Genomic DNA, 14376 nt, shown 5'->3' with positions numbered 1-14376 from the left:
GTGTGACTGCAGGTCCCACAGTGCTGGAGGTGTTCAACACTCTGCTGAAACACCTGAGGATGAGCGTGGACTTTGAGCTGGGCGAGACCTCGAGGAGAAACTCCAGCACCAGCGTTTCGTCCGGCCGCGGCAAAGAGAGCGAAGAGAGAATTGTCCAGAACGCCATCATTCAGACCATCGGTACAGCAGGCTTTTTACTTCCTGTCTAATTATGGATAAGTTCAGATTTTTTAAGTGTATCCTAAAACAATCCACACATGTCCATATCTGCATTAAAATAGTCATTACTCGCTGTAATCAAAAACAAAATCCACAGTTTTTGTTCTGTGTAAAAATGCTTTCAGGTGAAGCTCAGACTTTTCGTGTGGAAGTAAACATATCAGAATAAACAGAAGGGAGGATGTGTTTTAACTCTCCTAAAAAGATCTTCCTGTTTGAGTGCTGACTCATCGCCTCTCCTGTCCTCCCGCCAGGCTTTTTCGGTGGAAACCTGCCAGACTACCAGCGAGCTGAAGTCATGATGTTCATCATGGGCAAAGTGCCAGTGTACGGGACCCCCTGCCACACCTTGGACACCGTCAAGATTGGGTGAGTTACACATTCATTATCCGAAGACCCTGGGGTTCCCACGTACAGCAGCCAGTCAGCTCACAGCTCCCAAAAGCCCATTCTCCTGAATGTAGAGACAGTTTGGCTCTACATGTTGGCTCCACTCAGTCTTTTCTTTCCCAGTTAACAGAATCAACACAGACACAGAGCATACTGAACTGATTTAGGTTTGTGATAGAAACATGGCCTTGGTTTTACTGCAGTTGAATTTAAAGCACTCAATCTGCTCTTTAAATAATTTGTCCTGTGTTCTCATTTGAGAAATAATCAGCACCCAAAAGGGAAAAATTATATTTTATACTTAAATAATTGTGCATAAATCAGTCGGCATGCCCTTGGCCCTGAATGAGGCACCTGCCAAACATCCATTGCACTGCTTACGTCAATTTGCAGGCCAGAGAGCAAATTAGTAAGTCAGCTGTAGCAGCTGTAAATTATTCTTCTATACCACTGCACCACAACACGGTCACTTCCTGGTTGGAAGCTACAGTTGCTAGCAGAAGTTGTCCTGTGCTTCTGCATCCTCAACTGTCAATCAAACATGTACACCAGTCGGACTAATGGGACTACTCAGAAGAGCCCTTCTGATGTATCTACAAAGACCTTTCAGTTGAGGAAAACTACTAGCAATATATTTCACAATTAATTACTTTGACATGATTTTTCACTGCAGAAATTAATGATTTGTCATTTCATTTGGACTTTAAAGAAAGGCTCTATTTTTGTAAATATGCTTGTTTGGTGTCTTACTCACATTGATTTTAGAAACGTTTTTCTTCACCCTTTCGGGTACTGACAGGGCGCCCCTGTGGATAAGGGGCTAAGACTCTGTCCATAGTTCGAGTCTGGCTAGGTGGCTGGAGACCTTTGTTCCATCCTCTCCCTCTCTACCTGTCATCTCTCTACTGGTGCTGTCTAATAAAGCCATAAAAATGCCCCAGAACTCCTCACCTGACTCCTCATCACAAGTTGCTGTGAGCAGTACAGCCAAAGAATGATTTACTTCAATCAAACAGTTTTAATTGGATTATCTTTATAGACCCGAGGAGGGAAAACAATCCAGTATTTCACAAGGACAAACCAAACAATGGAGACAAATTAGATTTAAAAAATCTACATAATTGATCAAACTGTCAATAAGGTCATTTACATCCAACACCAAACAGCATCTTTGAACATTATTTTGTTACACATACTGTTCCAAAGGTGAAGAGTAAACCCCCCCATGCTCAACATAATTTAGTTTGTTCGCCCTGACATTAATCCTGAGACCCAGAAAAACAAAAACAAAATTAAAACTACCCATCCCAACATTAAGACCTTAAGAAAGTCATGTGATTTCTTCATGGATCCTTGTTCGTTGTTATTGTTTACAATAATCAGCTGAATTTATCAACCTGTTTCAAATTAACACAAGTACAGTAAGATTCATGCATTATTATGCAGTTGGTCGCGTGTGTGTGTGTGTGTATCTGTCTGCAGCTAATCTCGCATACTACTGGACCCATCAGCCACATTTCTGACTGTATGCTCAGGGCCCTCTCGTGATTGTGGTGATTCACAATTTTTGAAAAAACAATTTTATTGACTGCTCTGTTTTATACCGCCATTGACTGCTGACTCCTTACTCCTATTAATGACAGGTAAGTACGTTAGTTACGTCAGATAAGTTACGTACGAACAGAAGTAAGTTACGTCACGTACATAACGGAGCTTAAGTTAAAATAAGTCAACGAACAGCTGTCTCCTGGGTGAACGTTCTGTTTGTTTGACCCATCCATCCACCCCGGCCTCATCCCTACGCAGACTCTGTCGCTCCTTATACAACGGCACCTGACGCGTAAAATGACCCGCCGTCTCTGCGTAGGTGAAACACAAACAAGTCACATAAAACAGTTTTAACACTAGACTCGGTACATGCTAGAAGCAGTGTTTCGAGAATGAAAATACACTCAAACGTACGCTCTCCTTCTCATCCAAAGTGAAGTGTGTCTTAATCTATCCTCACTTCACCTCCTGGACACCCCGCAGTGAATTCAGCCCCCGGGTCATTGAGACGACAGCTCCCCCCTTTAAAAAAGAAAAGAAAAACAAGCTAATCCCTCCAGCCTCAGGAGTGCAAGAACAGATAATCCCAAATCAAACGAACACTGTCCTCCTCTTCGTCCTCGCAGACCAACAGGCTCACTCTCTCTCTTCTCCTTTTCGGGTAATTGCCAGAGGAGAGAAATATGACTCTGCAGTGTTACTGAGTCTGATAGTGCTGCACTCACACAACATTTTAAACTTTCAACATTCAAGAGCTGCTGCTGCTGCAAACAAGACCTTTACTCTTCCTCCTCACTGAGTCACACTGAGCTCACACTGAAACACAGATCTGATATCAGTCTTTTACTAAATATTAAATGTTTTCCAGTCAGTTGTTGGACTGCAGCTGATATGAGGGAGGCATCGACTTGATTTACAGACAGTTTTTAATTTGTTTAGTTTTTCAATTAGTTTTCTTTCCTTTTATTTAACCTGTCTGTACTTCTGCATCTCGCAAAAAAATACAAATATACATTCTTTTTTTAAATTTTCACAGTGAAAGTTTTCAAATTTTAAAGGTGAATTTCAGCACAAAATTAGCAGGTTTAATTCAAAACCACTTCAGTCCTTTCAACGTTCTCCTTTTTTTTGTTCCTCTGTACTCACATAACCAGCCCTCCCTCTCATTAAGCATACATGTATCTGGAAAAAAGTCAACAACATTATTAGATTTTATTTATCTAATGTATGTTTGTAGTATTTAGCTTTTTGATAAAGAAAAATAAGAGTACAAAAGCTGTGTTAGCATCACCTAAAGGCACAGTCGGTTCATAGACCCAAACAAACCAAAATTGTTTAAGTGACAGAGGGACGTTTTCACCCACGGCTACGGGGGAAAATGCTACAGGTACAGAAAAGAAGATAAAATGCAAACCAGAAAGACCACTTTGAGTAATACATCCATAACTGAAGTATTATCAGATGTCTAAACACTGAACAGCGGTTTATAAAGTACAGATGAGATTTTACAACTCCGGTAAGTTATCACGGTGACAATCTGTTCATCCTCTGTCAGGTAAATTACGCTGTTCTCGTTACAAAGTAGGAACGTTGGCCAATCAAATAAATGCAAGCTAACACATTGCACTGCTGCAAAAGTTGAGCCAGGTTCAGCTTCTTCTTCTGGTCAACCCTGCGTTATTCTCCGAGCCTCAGTTTCGGCACCCCAATGAAGTGGCCTCATTAACATTAATTAGGAAGCTGTAATTTTGGACGCAGTAGTAATGTTGGTCTGAACATGGCTTTGGAGCCATGTTTGTACGGCCCAGCAGGGCTGAAAGTTCAAATCGATAATTACAATAATTCAGAGCATAAATGTGCCATTCGGAAACACCTTATTGTAGTGTCGGTTCTGACAGAATATTTCATGTTCTCTTCTTTCTCTCCTGTCTGATTTATTTTATTTATTTTTGTGATCAGGCATCAGGGTACCAAGCGGATCCAGACCATGCTGCTCAGCTCTCTCATCATGGTGAGTCCTTCTCTTTAACCTGTTTGTCTGATGAATAACAACCAGTCTGCCCACTGATCAGATCAACAGGTTGTTTTATTGACTTCATCAGATGGGATCAGTGTGAAGCTGATGTTTTCATTAGTGTAGAATCTCTGTTTTTCTGTCTTTAAGGATACTACAAGTGGTCCACATGAGTTGACATTAAATATGGCAAAGTTTGGGGGCTAACAACACGTGCAACACCTCATAATTGTGACTTAGTCTGAACTAAAGGGTAAAATAGCATTGTCATCATTATTATTATGTATTGTACTAGCTAGATTTACTTTTAGTGTTTTTACTCATCAAAGATGGTCCAGCAGATAATGGGCAGAATATCTAAATATATATTAAATCATCTTAGAAGGATGGACACACACTCTGAAAGTAACAACTTCCAACAGTATCACAAATAAATGAAGCATGGCTGATTTAAATCTAAATACAGTTCATCAAACCTTTTCTGTTGTAAACATCCGTTATCCGGTGTCCGCGCGTTCGTTTATTTGCAAAAGAAAAGTCTGGAGAGAAGCTATTCCTTAATTTGGCATTTATTAAAGAATTGGAGGATCAAAAGCATCTTGTACATGGATATTTTCTATTCAGAAAACCACAGTCAGCAAGCTGTTAATCTGTAGCCATCATCCTAAAAAAGAATGCTCTTCTTAGCATTACACAGAGTTTTAAATGAAAAGGTACAACTATCTGATAGGTTTCTACAGAGGGGAGGAGCAGCTGTGGTTTAGACTTAGCTCTCCCTTCGGTGCTGCACAGGCTGGTCCCAGCCTCTTGGCACACGATTCCACCCTTCGTGTGGAGACAGCGCCCTAATGGAGGAATCCTACACTTCCTCTGTTTGTAAGTTGCTAAAGTCTCTGCTTCGTTCCCCAAAACTGATACTTTTCCTCTCATGGTCATTACAATACATACTGTCCTCAGTACATGATGTTCTTTCTGATGTCCCTGTTTCTTTGTATACCTGTAAGCCTGTTTGCAACAGCTAATCAACTTTTCCCTACAGTCAGCAAGTCTGCAGGTCAACACTTTGAATTGTTAAGCCTCATGCCCTGTGTGTGTGTGTGTGTGTGTGTGTGTGTGTGTATATGTGTAAAAAAGTTTCAACATGGTATTAATATAATAGGCAATCAACCTTCATTAAAATTTTTAATTCTCACACCGGACAAATCCTCTGGTTCACGGGAAGTGATGCTTTGAACATTTCTGGTCAACCAATAAATTGTCAAATTACTAAAGTGCTTTATTGGAGCTAATTTTTATCTGATTATAGAAATCAGATTTTCCCCACTTTCATAGATTTTTAATTATTCATTTGATATTGGCAATTATATAGTTCTGGCTCTTGAGGGTTAACACTTCAATCCTCCATAAAGATGTTTCCTTCTCCTTCATTATGTTCTTCTGTGAGCGACCCTCATCTCACTGAGACGAAGAGGCACAGGTGGCACCAACACACCCAGCAGTGATGCACACACACATATGCATGCCTCTCCCACAGCAGCACACACACACTCACACACACACAGTTGTTTTCCTGCAGCATCCTCGTGCTCTGCAGTCATCCGTGCACATTCTCAGAGCGGTTTATTACGTCGTCCGTCTGTCCTCGTCTCCCCTCTTCTCGCTCCCCTCCTCGCCACCACCTGGCTTCTCAGTGCAGCTGGGGGAGGGGTGAAAGTTCAAAATATAATTTATAACGCCATGCAGCTGCAGATGGGGCCGAGCGGAGGAAGGGGGATAACAGGAGAAGAGTGTGTGTGTGTGTGTGTGTGTTATCGGTGTCAGTGTGCGATCTCCTGTGACACTGCAGACTGTCAGGGCAAAACCCAGATGTTTGAGAGGCTGCTAGTCAGAGTGAAGGCAGAAGCTGAATCACTCGCTGGTTTGGTCTCTTCATCTGTGAGGTGTGAACACAACTGGAGGCGCTTAACATAAAATCCACAAAGAGAGAGTTAGTTCAGACAGTAAGAGCAGCAACATAACAACACTGCAGGAAGTGGAAATGTCGTAGTTTACATGCATCCAGCTTCTGTGTCCTCCAGCTTTTCTCATATTGCATATGTCCCCATATTATAAAAAAAATCTAAAGTTTTATCTCCGTCATCACAACCTCAAAAGGCCAGAAAATCTTACAGTACTATGTCCAGTCTGAGCCTGGGCGAGTACACACTTAAATCAAACATGTCTCACCAAGGGCAGCGAATCTAATCTCATCTCTCTTTGAGGACGAAATGCATCTGCAGCAACAAGGATTGAAAACTGCCTGAAAGTTTGCCCAGAATCCTTGGAATCCTTGGTGATTGGACTCTTAAGTGCAACAAACACCAGCTGCATCACCTCATTTGATGCAGGAAGCAGACAGAAAAAACTATAGTAGCCGATATGTGTCGATCTGGGGAATGAATGCAATAAAATGAATGCTTTGTTGTTGAGAAATATGACAGTTGTGTTAATGCACATCAACCTGCAATGACACGTGTCATGACCCCATCAGTGTGTGCTGCCCTGGATATTCTTTTTAACTTATTCTTTGATCAAACGTGTCCTGGTTTAAATGATAACCTTGCTTATTTTAGAGGGTTTTTTAAATTTTGGCCATTTTATGCCTTTCTTTGGTAGCAGACAGTGGAGAGATGACATGAAGTTAATTGTCGGCCCTTTGTGTGTGTTTTTTAGGCAATGTAATGAACATGCCTTGTATTAAGTAAACACTGACAGATTTGAGTTAAGTTTTTTGTAACTTTATTAACGATGGTTTATGTTAATCAAAATAACATGTCAAAAAAATCTTAGGTTGTGGTTCACTCATTGGACATTTTTCCGAGCTTTCAGCCATTAGAATTAGAATGGAATAATCTTGTGCACATCCACAAAACCTCAGTTGGAAAGGTGCTGGATACCAATAAAATGAACTAGAATACAATAGAGAAGCACCAGCACACTGGAATCACAGCTCCATCGTTGAGTCAAAACATCTCTAATAAACTAACAGGGAGTTCTGATTCCAGTGTGCGGGTACTTTTCTATTGTATTCTCAGTTTTGTTATCGGTACTGAAACTCAGGTATTATATTTGCATTGTTTTTTCAAATAATTTCCAGACCCATTATATAGCTGTGATCAACATTTAAACCCAGGAGAACAACAACAACAAACGGATTTTCAGGACTGAAGCAAAGATAGGAAGGCCTTACTATTTTTCTTTTTCTTCTTTTGGAGGTATTGAGGAGGTCTTTAATAGTAATAGTCGTATAGGCAGTCCAGGGAGCACATCTTAAGTTTACAGAGAACTCATGCTGACAAAAACTTAAAATATATAAAAGCTGTTTCAAATCAGAATTTGAACCCCCCGTTGTTCACACTGATCATAAATCATCAGATCAGTCACTTCCGAGAGAAAAGGTCAACATTTGGACAGTTTCAGCTGCATGTTAACGTAACCTTTAAGCTCTGTTGAAGCAGTGTTTCTAAACGACCCTCCCTGTGGATTAATCGCATCATGTTGTGATAAGTCTGCTCACACCTTCCTCCCCCTCTTCCCCCCCTCTACCTCAGGTAACCTCTGGCTTTAAGTCCAAGTCCATGGCAGCTGCGTTGCCTTCTCCCTTCCTGGATCCGCTCTTCTCCATCTCTCTGATGGAGGACAGCGAGCTGAGGCAGCTGGTGCTGGAGATCCTGCACAACATCATCGATCGCCATGACAACCGCGCCAAGCTACGTGGCATCAGGTACAAAGTACACATGTCACACTGCAGTGAACTGTATCACTGTACACTGCTCATGTTGTTCCACATACAGAGCGTTAAGTGATAAGAAACATAAATGCACTTTGTTGGTAGTACCAGTGGCTCTGATACTGGTTTCGATAATTGGTTTCCCATTAATAGCTGGTGTAATTCTGATTTTGTGTCTGTGTCCATTGCAGAATCATTCCTAATGTTGCAGCATTGAAGATTAAAAGAGAGAAGATTTCCAAGCAAGACGTTGCATTCATGAAGAAGGTAGAAAATCCAAGTTACTATGATCCTGCTGTGCTCTTTCTGCAGAGGTCACTGTTATTACATCAACTGTGGTCGTAAAGGAACACGCCACTGAAAATCTCTTAAGGCTTCTGTTCCTTCATGGTGGATGGCAGCTTGGATTCACAGCAGTTAAAATCAAAACATTGACAAAACTTCTCGAACCACAACCTAAACATAACCCATTTTCCACCATCTTTTCAAATGCTCAGTATGTTCAAAGCACTCGTGTTTGTTTGCCAAAATGTGCCAAAATATGGTTCAGTATACAACTTCCATTTGTCGCTCTTGTGGTTAGCTGTTTGTAATTGTCATATAGCTAACTAAGAACACTAATTGCCCATCCAAATATATCTTTTGAGTATGCCCATTGCTCTTACCCAGTCGACATAAAGTGGCTTCACAAAGTTATCTAATTTGCTCCTTTTAAAGATGGCAGGTTGGTCGGGTTGAATTCATGGCACACAATAGATCCCAATGCTTTTAAACCAGCTTTATCCAGCACTTTATCCACTTCTCTGCTCCATTTCTTGCTAGTGTAGTTAGCTGTTTTCATGCGTCTTTCGCGAGCAACTAAAGCAAATGTTGTGCAAAGATAAACTAATAAACGCAACCACTAATCCTTCGTTCCAAATCTGCCGGCAAACTCGACTCGGTTTTCATGCATGTTAGAACACCTACAATAGCTCCTGTCTTTCAGAGCTGGTCTGTCCTACACTCATATTTCCAGGTTGTAATTGCTGTACAGGGATGTGTGAAAATGAAAACACAAGACTAAAACAAGAAATAAAAATGCAACAGTTACATGCAGTAAGAGGTGGCTTGTAGCAAAAAGTGAAATAAGTTATCAAACCTGCTAAAAAGTTCAATAAACCAACCATATTAATGAAACAAGTTTTCTTACAGAATTTGCAGAGGTGATTGCACCTTCAAGCTTCAGAGTTCTCTGAAGTTCAAGGAGGTGGCAGAGCTTATTGACCCTGACATGAAAAGCCCGGTCCCCATTAGCACATGACATTTCCAAAAAAGGCCCACAGTTTAAGTTGTTCACCTGTTAATCACACCTGAGCTGTAACCTTTACCCGCACGTCAAACACCTGAAAGTACAACCACAGGGCTGGAACTTGTCACTGGATGTTACCTCAACTCTCTTTACCAACATCATCACCAGCACAGACCAACTCTCGTTCACTGTCTGAGGTCATTAATGGTATCTAATTGTATTCATTAGTGGTGAATAGAAGTCATTGGCCTTCACTTTCCATTAGGCTCCACGTCAAGCATATAAATGCATGAGCAAGGCTCCTACAGCGTACATTTTTATTTAATTATATATATATAAAATATAAAGATCATCTCTGTAAAAAGAGGCCTCTGACACACTGGGTTATTTTTAGACTGATTGCGAGTTAATGGGATTAATCTTTTCAGTGGACGGCACTGTGGCATTTTCATTTGCATCTTTCAGCACAAAAACATTTTCATTTATATCATGGAGCTGTCGTGGAGGTGCTGTGGTAAGTATAACATATTCAGTATAGGCTTACAATTAACGATTATTTTTATTTTTTTCTTATTATTGATTAATCTGTTGATCTTTTGTTCTATAAAATGTCAGAAAATTGTTAAAAATGGCCGTCGTCATTGCCTAAAGCCCAAGGTGACATTTTCAAATGTCTCGTTTTGTCCGACCAACAGTCCAAAACCCAAATATAATCAGTGTGTCAGAAAACAAAGAAAAGCAGGAATTGATAAGCTAGAACTAGGGAATCAAAATAGTTCACACTGTAGTTTATTTAGACTCAGTCCCACATACACCGTCCTGCTGCCCCAAATTCTCACTCGAGCACCAAACGTGGATTAATCGGCCACTGAAAATAGTCCCCAACTTTTTGCTGGGGTATGGGAGGAGTCTGAAGTCAACCACAAGTCACTCTCCGTGGCCTCCCCAAAAAGGACATGGCGAACAGTCAGACACCTCAGGAAGGGAAGACTTTTCTCTCGTCTACTGGGAATATAGTAGTTATAAGCAGCCATAATGTTGACTTTAGTAACATTTCCTATATGTTTCCTTTCTTTTCCACTTCTCTACTTTCTTTGCATCCCTTTCCATTTCTCTGTCCTTTACCTTAATGTTTTTTCTAACTTGTTTTTCTGATTCTTCCTTCTTTCATCTCCAGCATGGCCAGCAGCTCTACCGCCACATCTATCTGGGCTGTAAAGAGGAGGATAACGTCCATAAAAACTTTGAGCTGCTCTTCACGACCCTGGCCATTCTGACAATCGAGCTAGCCAACGAGGAAGTGGTCATCGACCTAATTCGGCACTCCATCGCTCTGCAGGTAACCTTGGTTAATAATCTTAACAGATCTTAGTCATATGATTTGGTGGCGTTTTATTATACATTTTGCTCTGCTGTCGTTACATGCAGAAACCTGCAGTTTGGTGACCTTCCAAGCAAAAAAATCTTTTTCTATTCTGTTTTATTATACTGAGCAAAAGTAATCAAAAATACTTGAATTGCAGTGAATGCAGACAAGCATATGTCGAATACCATTCTGTTTATATTGAAAATGTTTTTAAAAATTTCATTCAAATGTAAAACTAAACAAGTCAAGCAGCAGAGTTTAGTTTGGCTGTTTTCAGATTAGTTGAAGAAAAGGAGCAAGGAAGATAAGACAAAAATAACTAAATAAGAAAAGACAACAAATCAAGACAAGAAGAACAGAAGTTCCAAACTTTTATGCATATCTCTTGTGGAAAATATTTTGTGCGAAGTCGTTGTCACTGAGCTGAAACTGTGTTTCCTGATAAAGTTAAACCTTTTTGAGATTTAAGATTTTTACCTGACAACATTTATATTTATGTCCTGTAGAATATAAAGTCTGTAAACTCCAGCTGTCCGGATAAATGAAGTAAAAAGTACAATATTTCTGACTGAAATGTTGGGAAAGTCGAAAGTCTCCCAAAATGGAAATACTGAAGTAAAAGTAGCAGACTCTGTGCGTGAATAAAAGTACTCAGTTACCTCCCTCCTCTCTTGACTAAATGCTGTAATACTTGATACAACAACCTCTTAAAACTCAACATCAACAGTCTTTATGGAGCTTTAATCTCAAGTATCCTTGATGTGATTATGGTGTATTTATGGCGTCAGGTGTCATATTTCTGTGGCTGATGAGAAGCTGTGCTGTCATCGTCAGCAGCAGAGTCCTTAATGTCATTAGACTGGAGACCGCACGCAGGTCCAATAAAACCTCCTACATGTGAGATGGAAGAGAGGTGTGAAAGAACTCTGCACACACACACCAGCTGCTTGTTTGTTTATCACGCTGAGATCTTATCACTCCGAAATGTCACAACGTTGTAGACAAGAGACATACACACACACATGAATACACACCATCGTAGTAACATGTGTGCCGTCACTGGGAACGTGTCCTAATTCAGGACATCTTTAACCCTCTGGAGTCTTATAGAATGAGATTCAGTATAAGGTCCAGAAAGCGACACATGTTCTCAGATGTGTTTTGTATATGATTCAGCAGGAACACACACATACACACACACACACACACACACACATACACAGAACCTCTGTACTTCATAATTTTACTGGTGTCGCTGTAGCTAATAAAACATACAGGGTTTACAGAGTGGAGGAAGATGTCCTCTGGATTCTCAGAGGCTGCAGTTTGATTGTGTTCTCACACTGTCAGTTAAAAGGTCGTCGTCAGGGTAACGACTCCGGGGTGACACAGGAAGCATGGAGGGCTGAATATGATGACCTGCACTGCCTGTAATGTGTTTTTGTGGTCATTTGTTAATTAAGATCACAATGAGAAATAATGAGTTGTTAATAGTCATGTACGCATAAATTTAAATATCTAATCCGTGAAGTCTTCTGGTCTCCTCTGTTTACACGAGGGCTGCAACTAATGGTTATTTTCATCATATCGATCAATCTGCAAATAATTTTTATGTGTATGAAATGTCTAAAAATGCTCATCAGAACTTCCCAGAGCCCAAAGTGACCTCTTTAAATGTCTTGTTTTCTCCATTCAGCAGTGCAAAACTTCAAAATATTTAGTTTACAATTATTTATGACAAAGAAAAGCAGCAAATGCTGCAATGATTAATCAGTTATTTAAAATAGTTGCTTATTTTTCTGTCGATGATTAATCGATCAGTCTCATTGGCTATCGATTTGGCCTCTGGGGGCAACGGCCAGTGTTTCGGGGCTTCCGGTGTAGGCAGCAGATATCCGGACTAGCGGTCAAATTCTGCTTGATCAGCTGACACGTTGTGTGTGGATTCTTTGTCGTATGTCATCTGTCTCCAAACTCACTCCGCTATGATCGGTGTCACAAAGAAAGACGTGAAAATGCTCGAATCAAATTCTGTAAAACAGTTACTGTTTGTAAAGGAGCGTTTGGGAGATTATTGATGTCTCTCAGCGACCAGCACTGAAGAGTGCCACGCACTCGGCAGTCAAGTAACTCAATGCTTTTGATTAAAACAGATAAACATTATACTGTAAGTAGTTGAGTAAAAATCCACCCTCACAAACAGTACTAGTCTTTACTGGAGCGTATAATGACTTCTTCATGTTAATGTGTTTGCTAATGTGTGACTGGTTTGTGCAGGACATGGCTCTGGCTAATGAGGAGAACATGCCGATGTTTATTCGTTGTGGCATCATGGCGCTGGTGGCAGCGTACCTCAACTTCCTGAGCCAGATGATCGCAAACCCTCCCTTCTGTCAGCACGTCAGCAAGGTGCGTCACTGACTCACTCTGACTTCACAGCCGTGTTACCAAACGTCATCGGTTCGATTTGTGGCCAGTTTGAATGTTGAGGAAGCTTCACAATTCTCGAGCTCTTGATGGACGTCAGAGACCATGTTGTAAAATGTTCCTCTTGCTTTGCAGACTGAATACCTTTAAGTTTATTAATATTCTGATGACGCACAGCTATGTTTGGCTGTTAAACCTAGTTTGTAGTTGTCGTTATTGTCATTTTTCTTTATTTACCTGCTGTGCAGTGGAATGGTTCACTTCTGAACACCATTTGCTGTTTCCGTTGTTCTCTCTCCAGGTTATAGAGCTGAGGAACATGGATGCGCCGTACCTCCTCCCAGAGCACATCTTCAGAGACAAGTGTCCGTAAGTATCCGCTACTCAGCACGTTGGAGGTTTAGTTTTATAAACTTTTATAGAGACAGAAATAACCTGAGGGCTTGAGTTAAGGCTCAACACGGTTGAAGAACTGTGGAAGACTTGGCGACCATTATTACTTCAAGGGGTTTGCATAACCAATTTCAATCTAACAACCCTCTTAATAATCATCATGGTATTGGGGCTGACTATCAAACCTCAATACTTTTTTTTGGTGCAAACAGCAATGTGTCCGTATAAGACGTGTCAAGTATCAAACGTTGACTGAATCTAATGTCTGGTCATATTCTTGGTCTTTAATTAGATAGTTTTAGTCTGAAATGTTGCCAATTCCAGACTGTATTTCATTTGGGTATTCTGTTCTCAAAATTACATTTTTGAGAACTAGTTTTGTAGAAAAACATGCTTATATTCATCAAAGTAAGGTATCAAAAAAAGACCCGAGACTCAGCATTAGTATTGAAAATACACTGTCTCAATTCACCAGCTCCAGTTTGTTTGAGTGATTTAAACTCCATTAGAGCACTTAGTCCGTGTATGTTCTCAGTAAAACATGACACAACACGAGTAGTGTGCCTCAGATATACAGTAGATCAGTTTCCAAAAGTTTATTCTTCCTAAACTTCCATAAGATTCTCAAAATGTCAGTATTGTATATTTGCTGCTTCTGTCATATTTAAACGGCAGTTGAATATCTATCTGGTTGTTGCTTTTAAAAACCATGAGAAACTCCACAGACATTTTTATTGTTGTTTCTCAAAGAACTCAGGACGCCCCTGAGTCTTGTTTGTGAGAGAGCTCTTTATTCCAGATGTTCACTACTTGAGATCAGAGTTACTTTCACTCCTCTACTGTAGTCCTGATGTCTCCCTGTGAAAACAGAAATATCTCTGATATAAAGGAGAGATCCACTGGTAAATGTGTGGCATGCCTGAGGTGAGATTTTTGGAGATTTACTTCTTAAAAAGACAAAA

The 14376-nt window shown here is 40.4% G+C and overlaps 1 protein-coding gene across 3 annotated transcripts in view; it reads left to right on the top strand.

Moving 5' to 3' along the window:
* Positions 1-14376, top strand: part of efr3a (EFR3 homolog A (S. cerevisiae)) — a 134240-nt gene that overhangs the window by 101691 nt on the left and 18173 nt on the right. For all 3 annotated transcript variants that reach the window (XM_044218574.1, XM_044218572.1, XM_044218571.1), the window contains 8 exons: positions 13-180; positions 474-588; positions 4117-4168; positions 7762-7934; positions 8132-8207; positions 10406-10567; positions 12872-13003; positions 13323-13390. In XM_044218574.1, the coding sequence (XP_044074509.1) occupies positions 13-180; positions 474-588; positions 4117-4168; positions 7762-7934; positions 8132-8207; positions 10406-10567; positions 12872-13003; positions 13323-13390 (946 nt within the window). The remainder of the gene's footprint in view (positions 1-12; positions 181-473; positions 589-4116; positions 4169-7761; positions 7935-8131; positions 8208-10405; positions 10568-12871; positions 13004-13322; positions 13391-14376) is intronic.

This window comes from Siniperca chuatsi, linkage group LG13 (assembly GCF_020085105.1).
Source record: "Siniperca chuatsi isolate FFG_IHB_CAS linkage group LG13, ASM2008510v1, whole genome shotgun sequence".
Classification (NCBI taxonomy): Eukaryota; Metazoa; Chordata; class Actinopteri; order Centrarchiformes; family Sinipercidae; genus Siniperca; species Siniperca chuatsi.
Note: the sequence above shows the minus strand (reverse complement) of the source record. Positions and strands in the feature narration are given on the sequence as shown.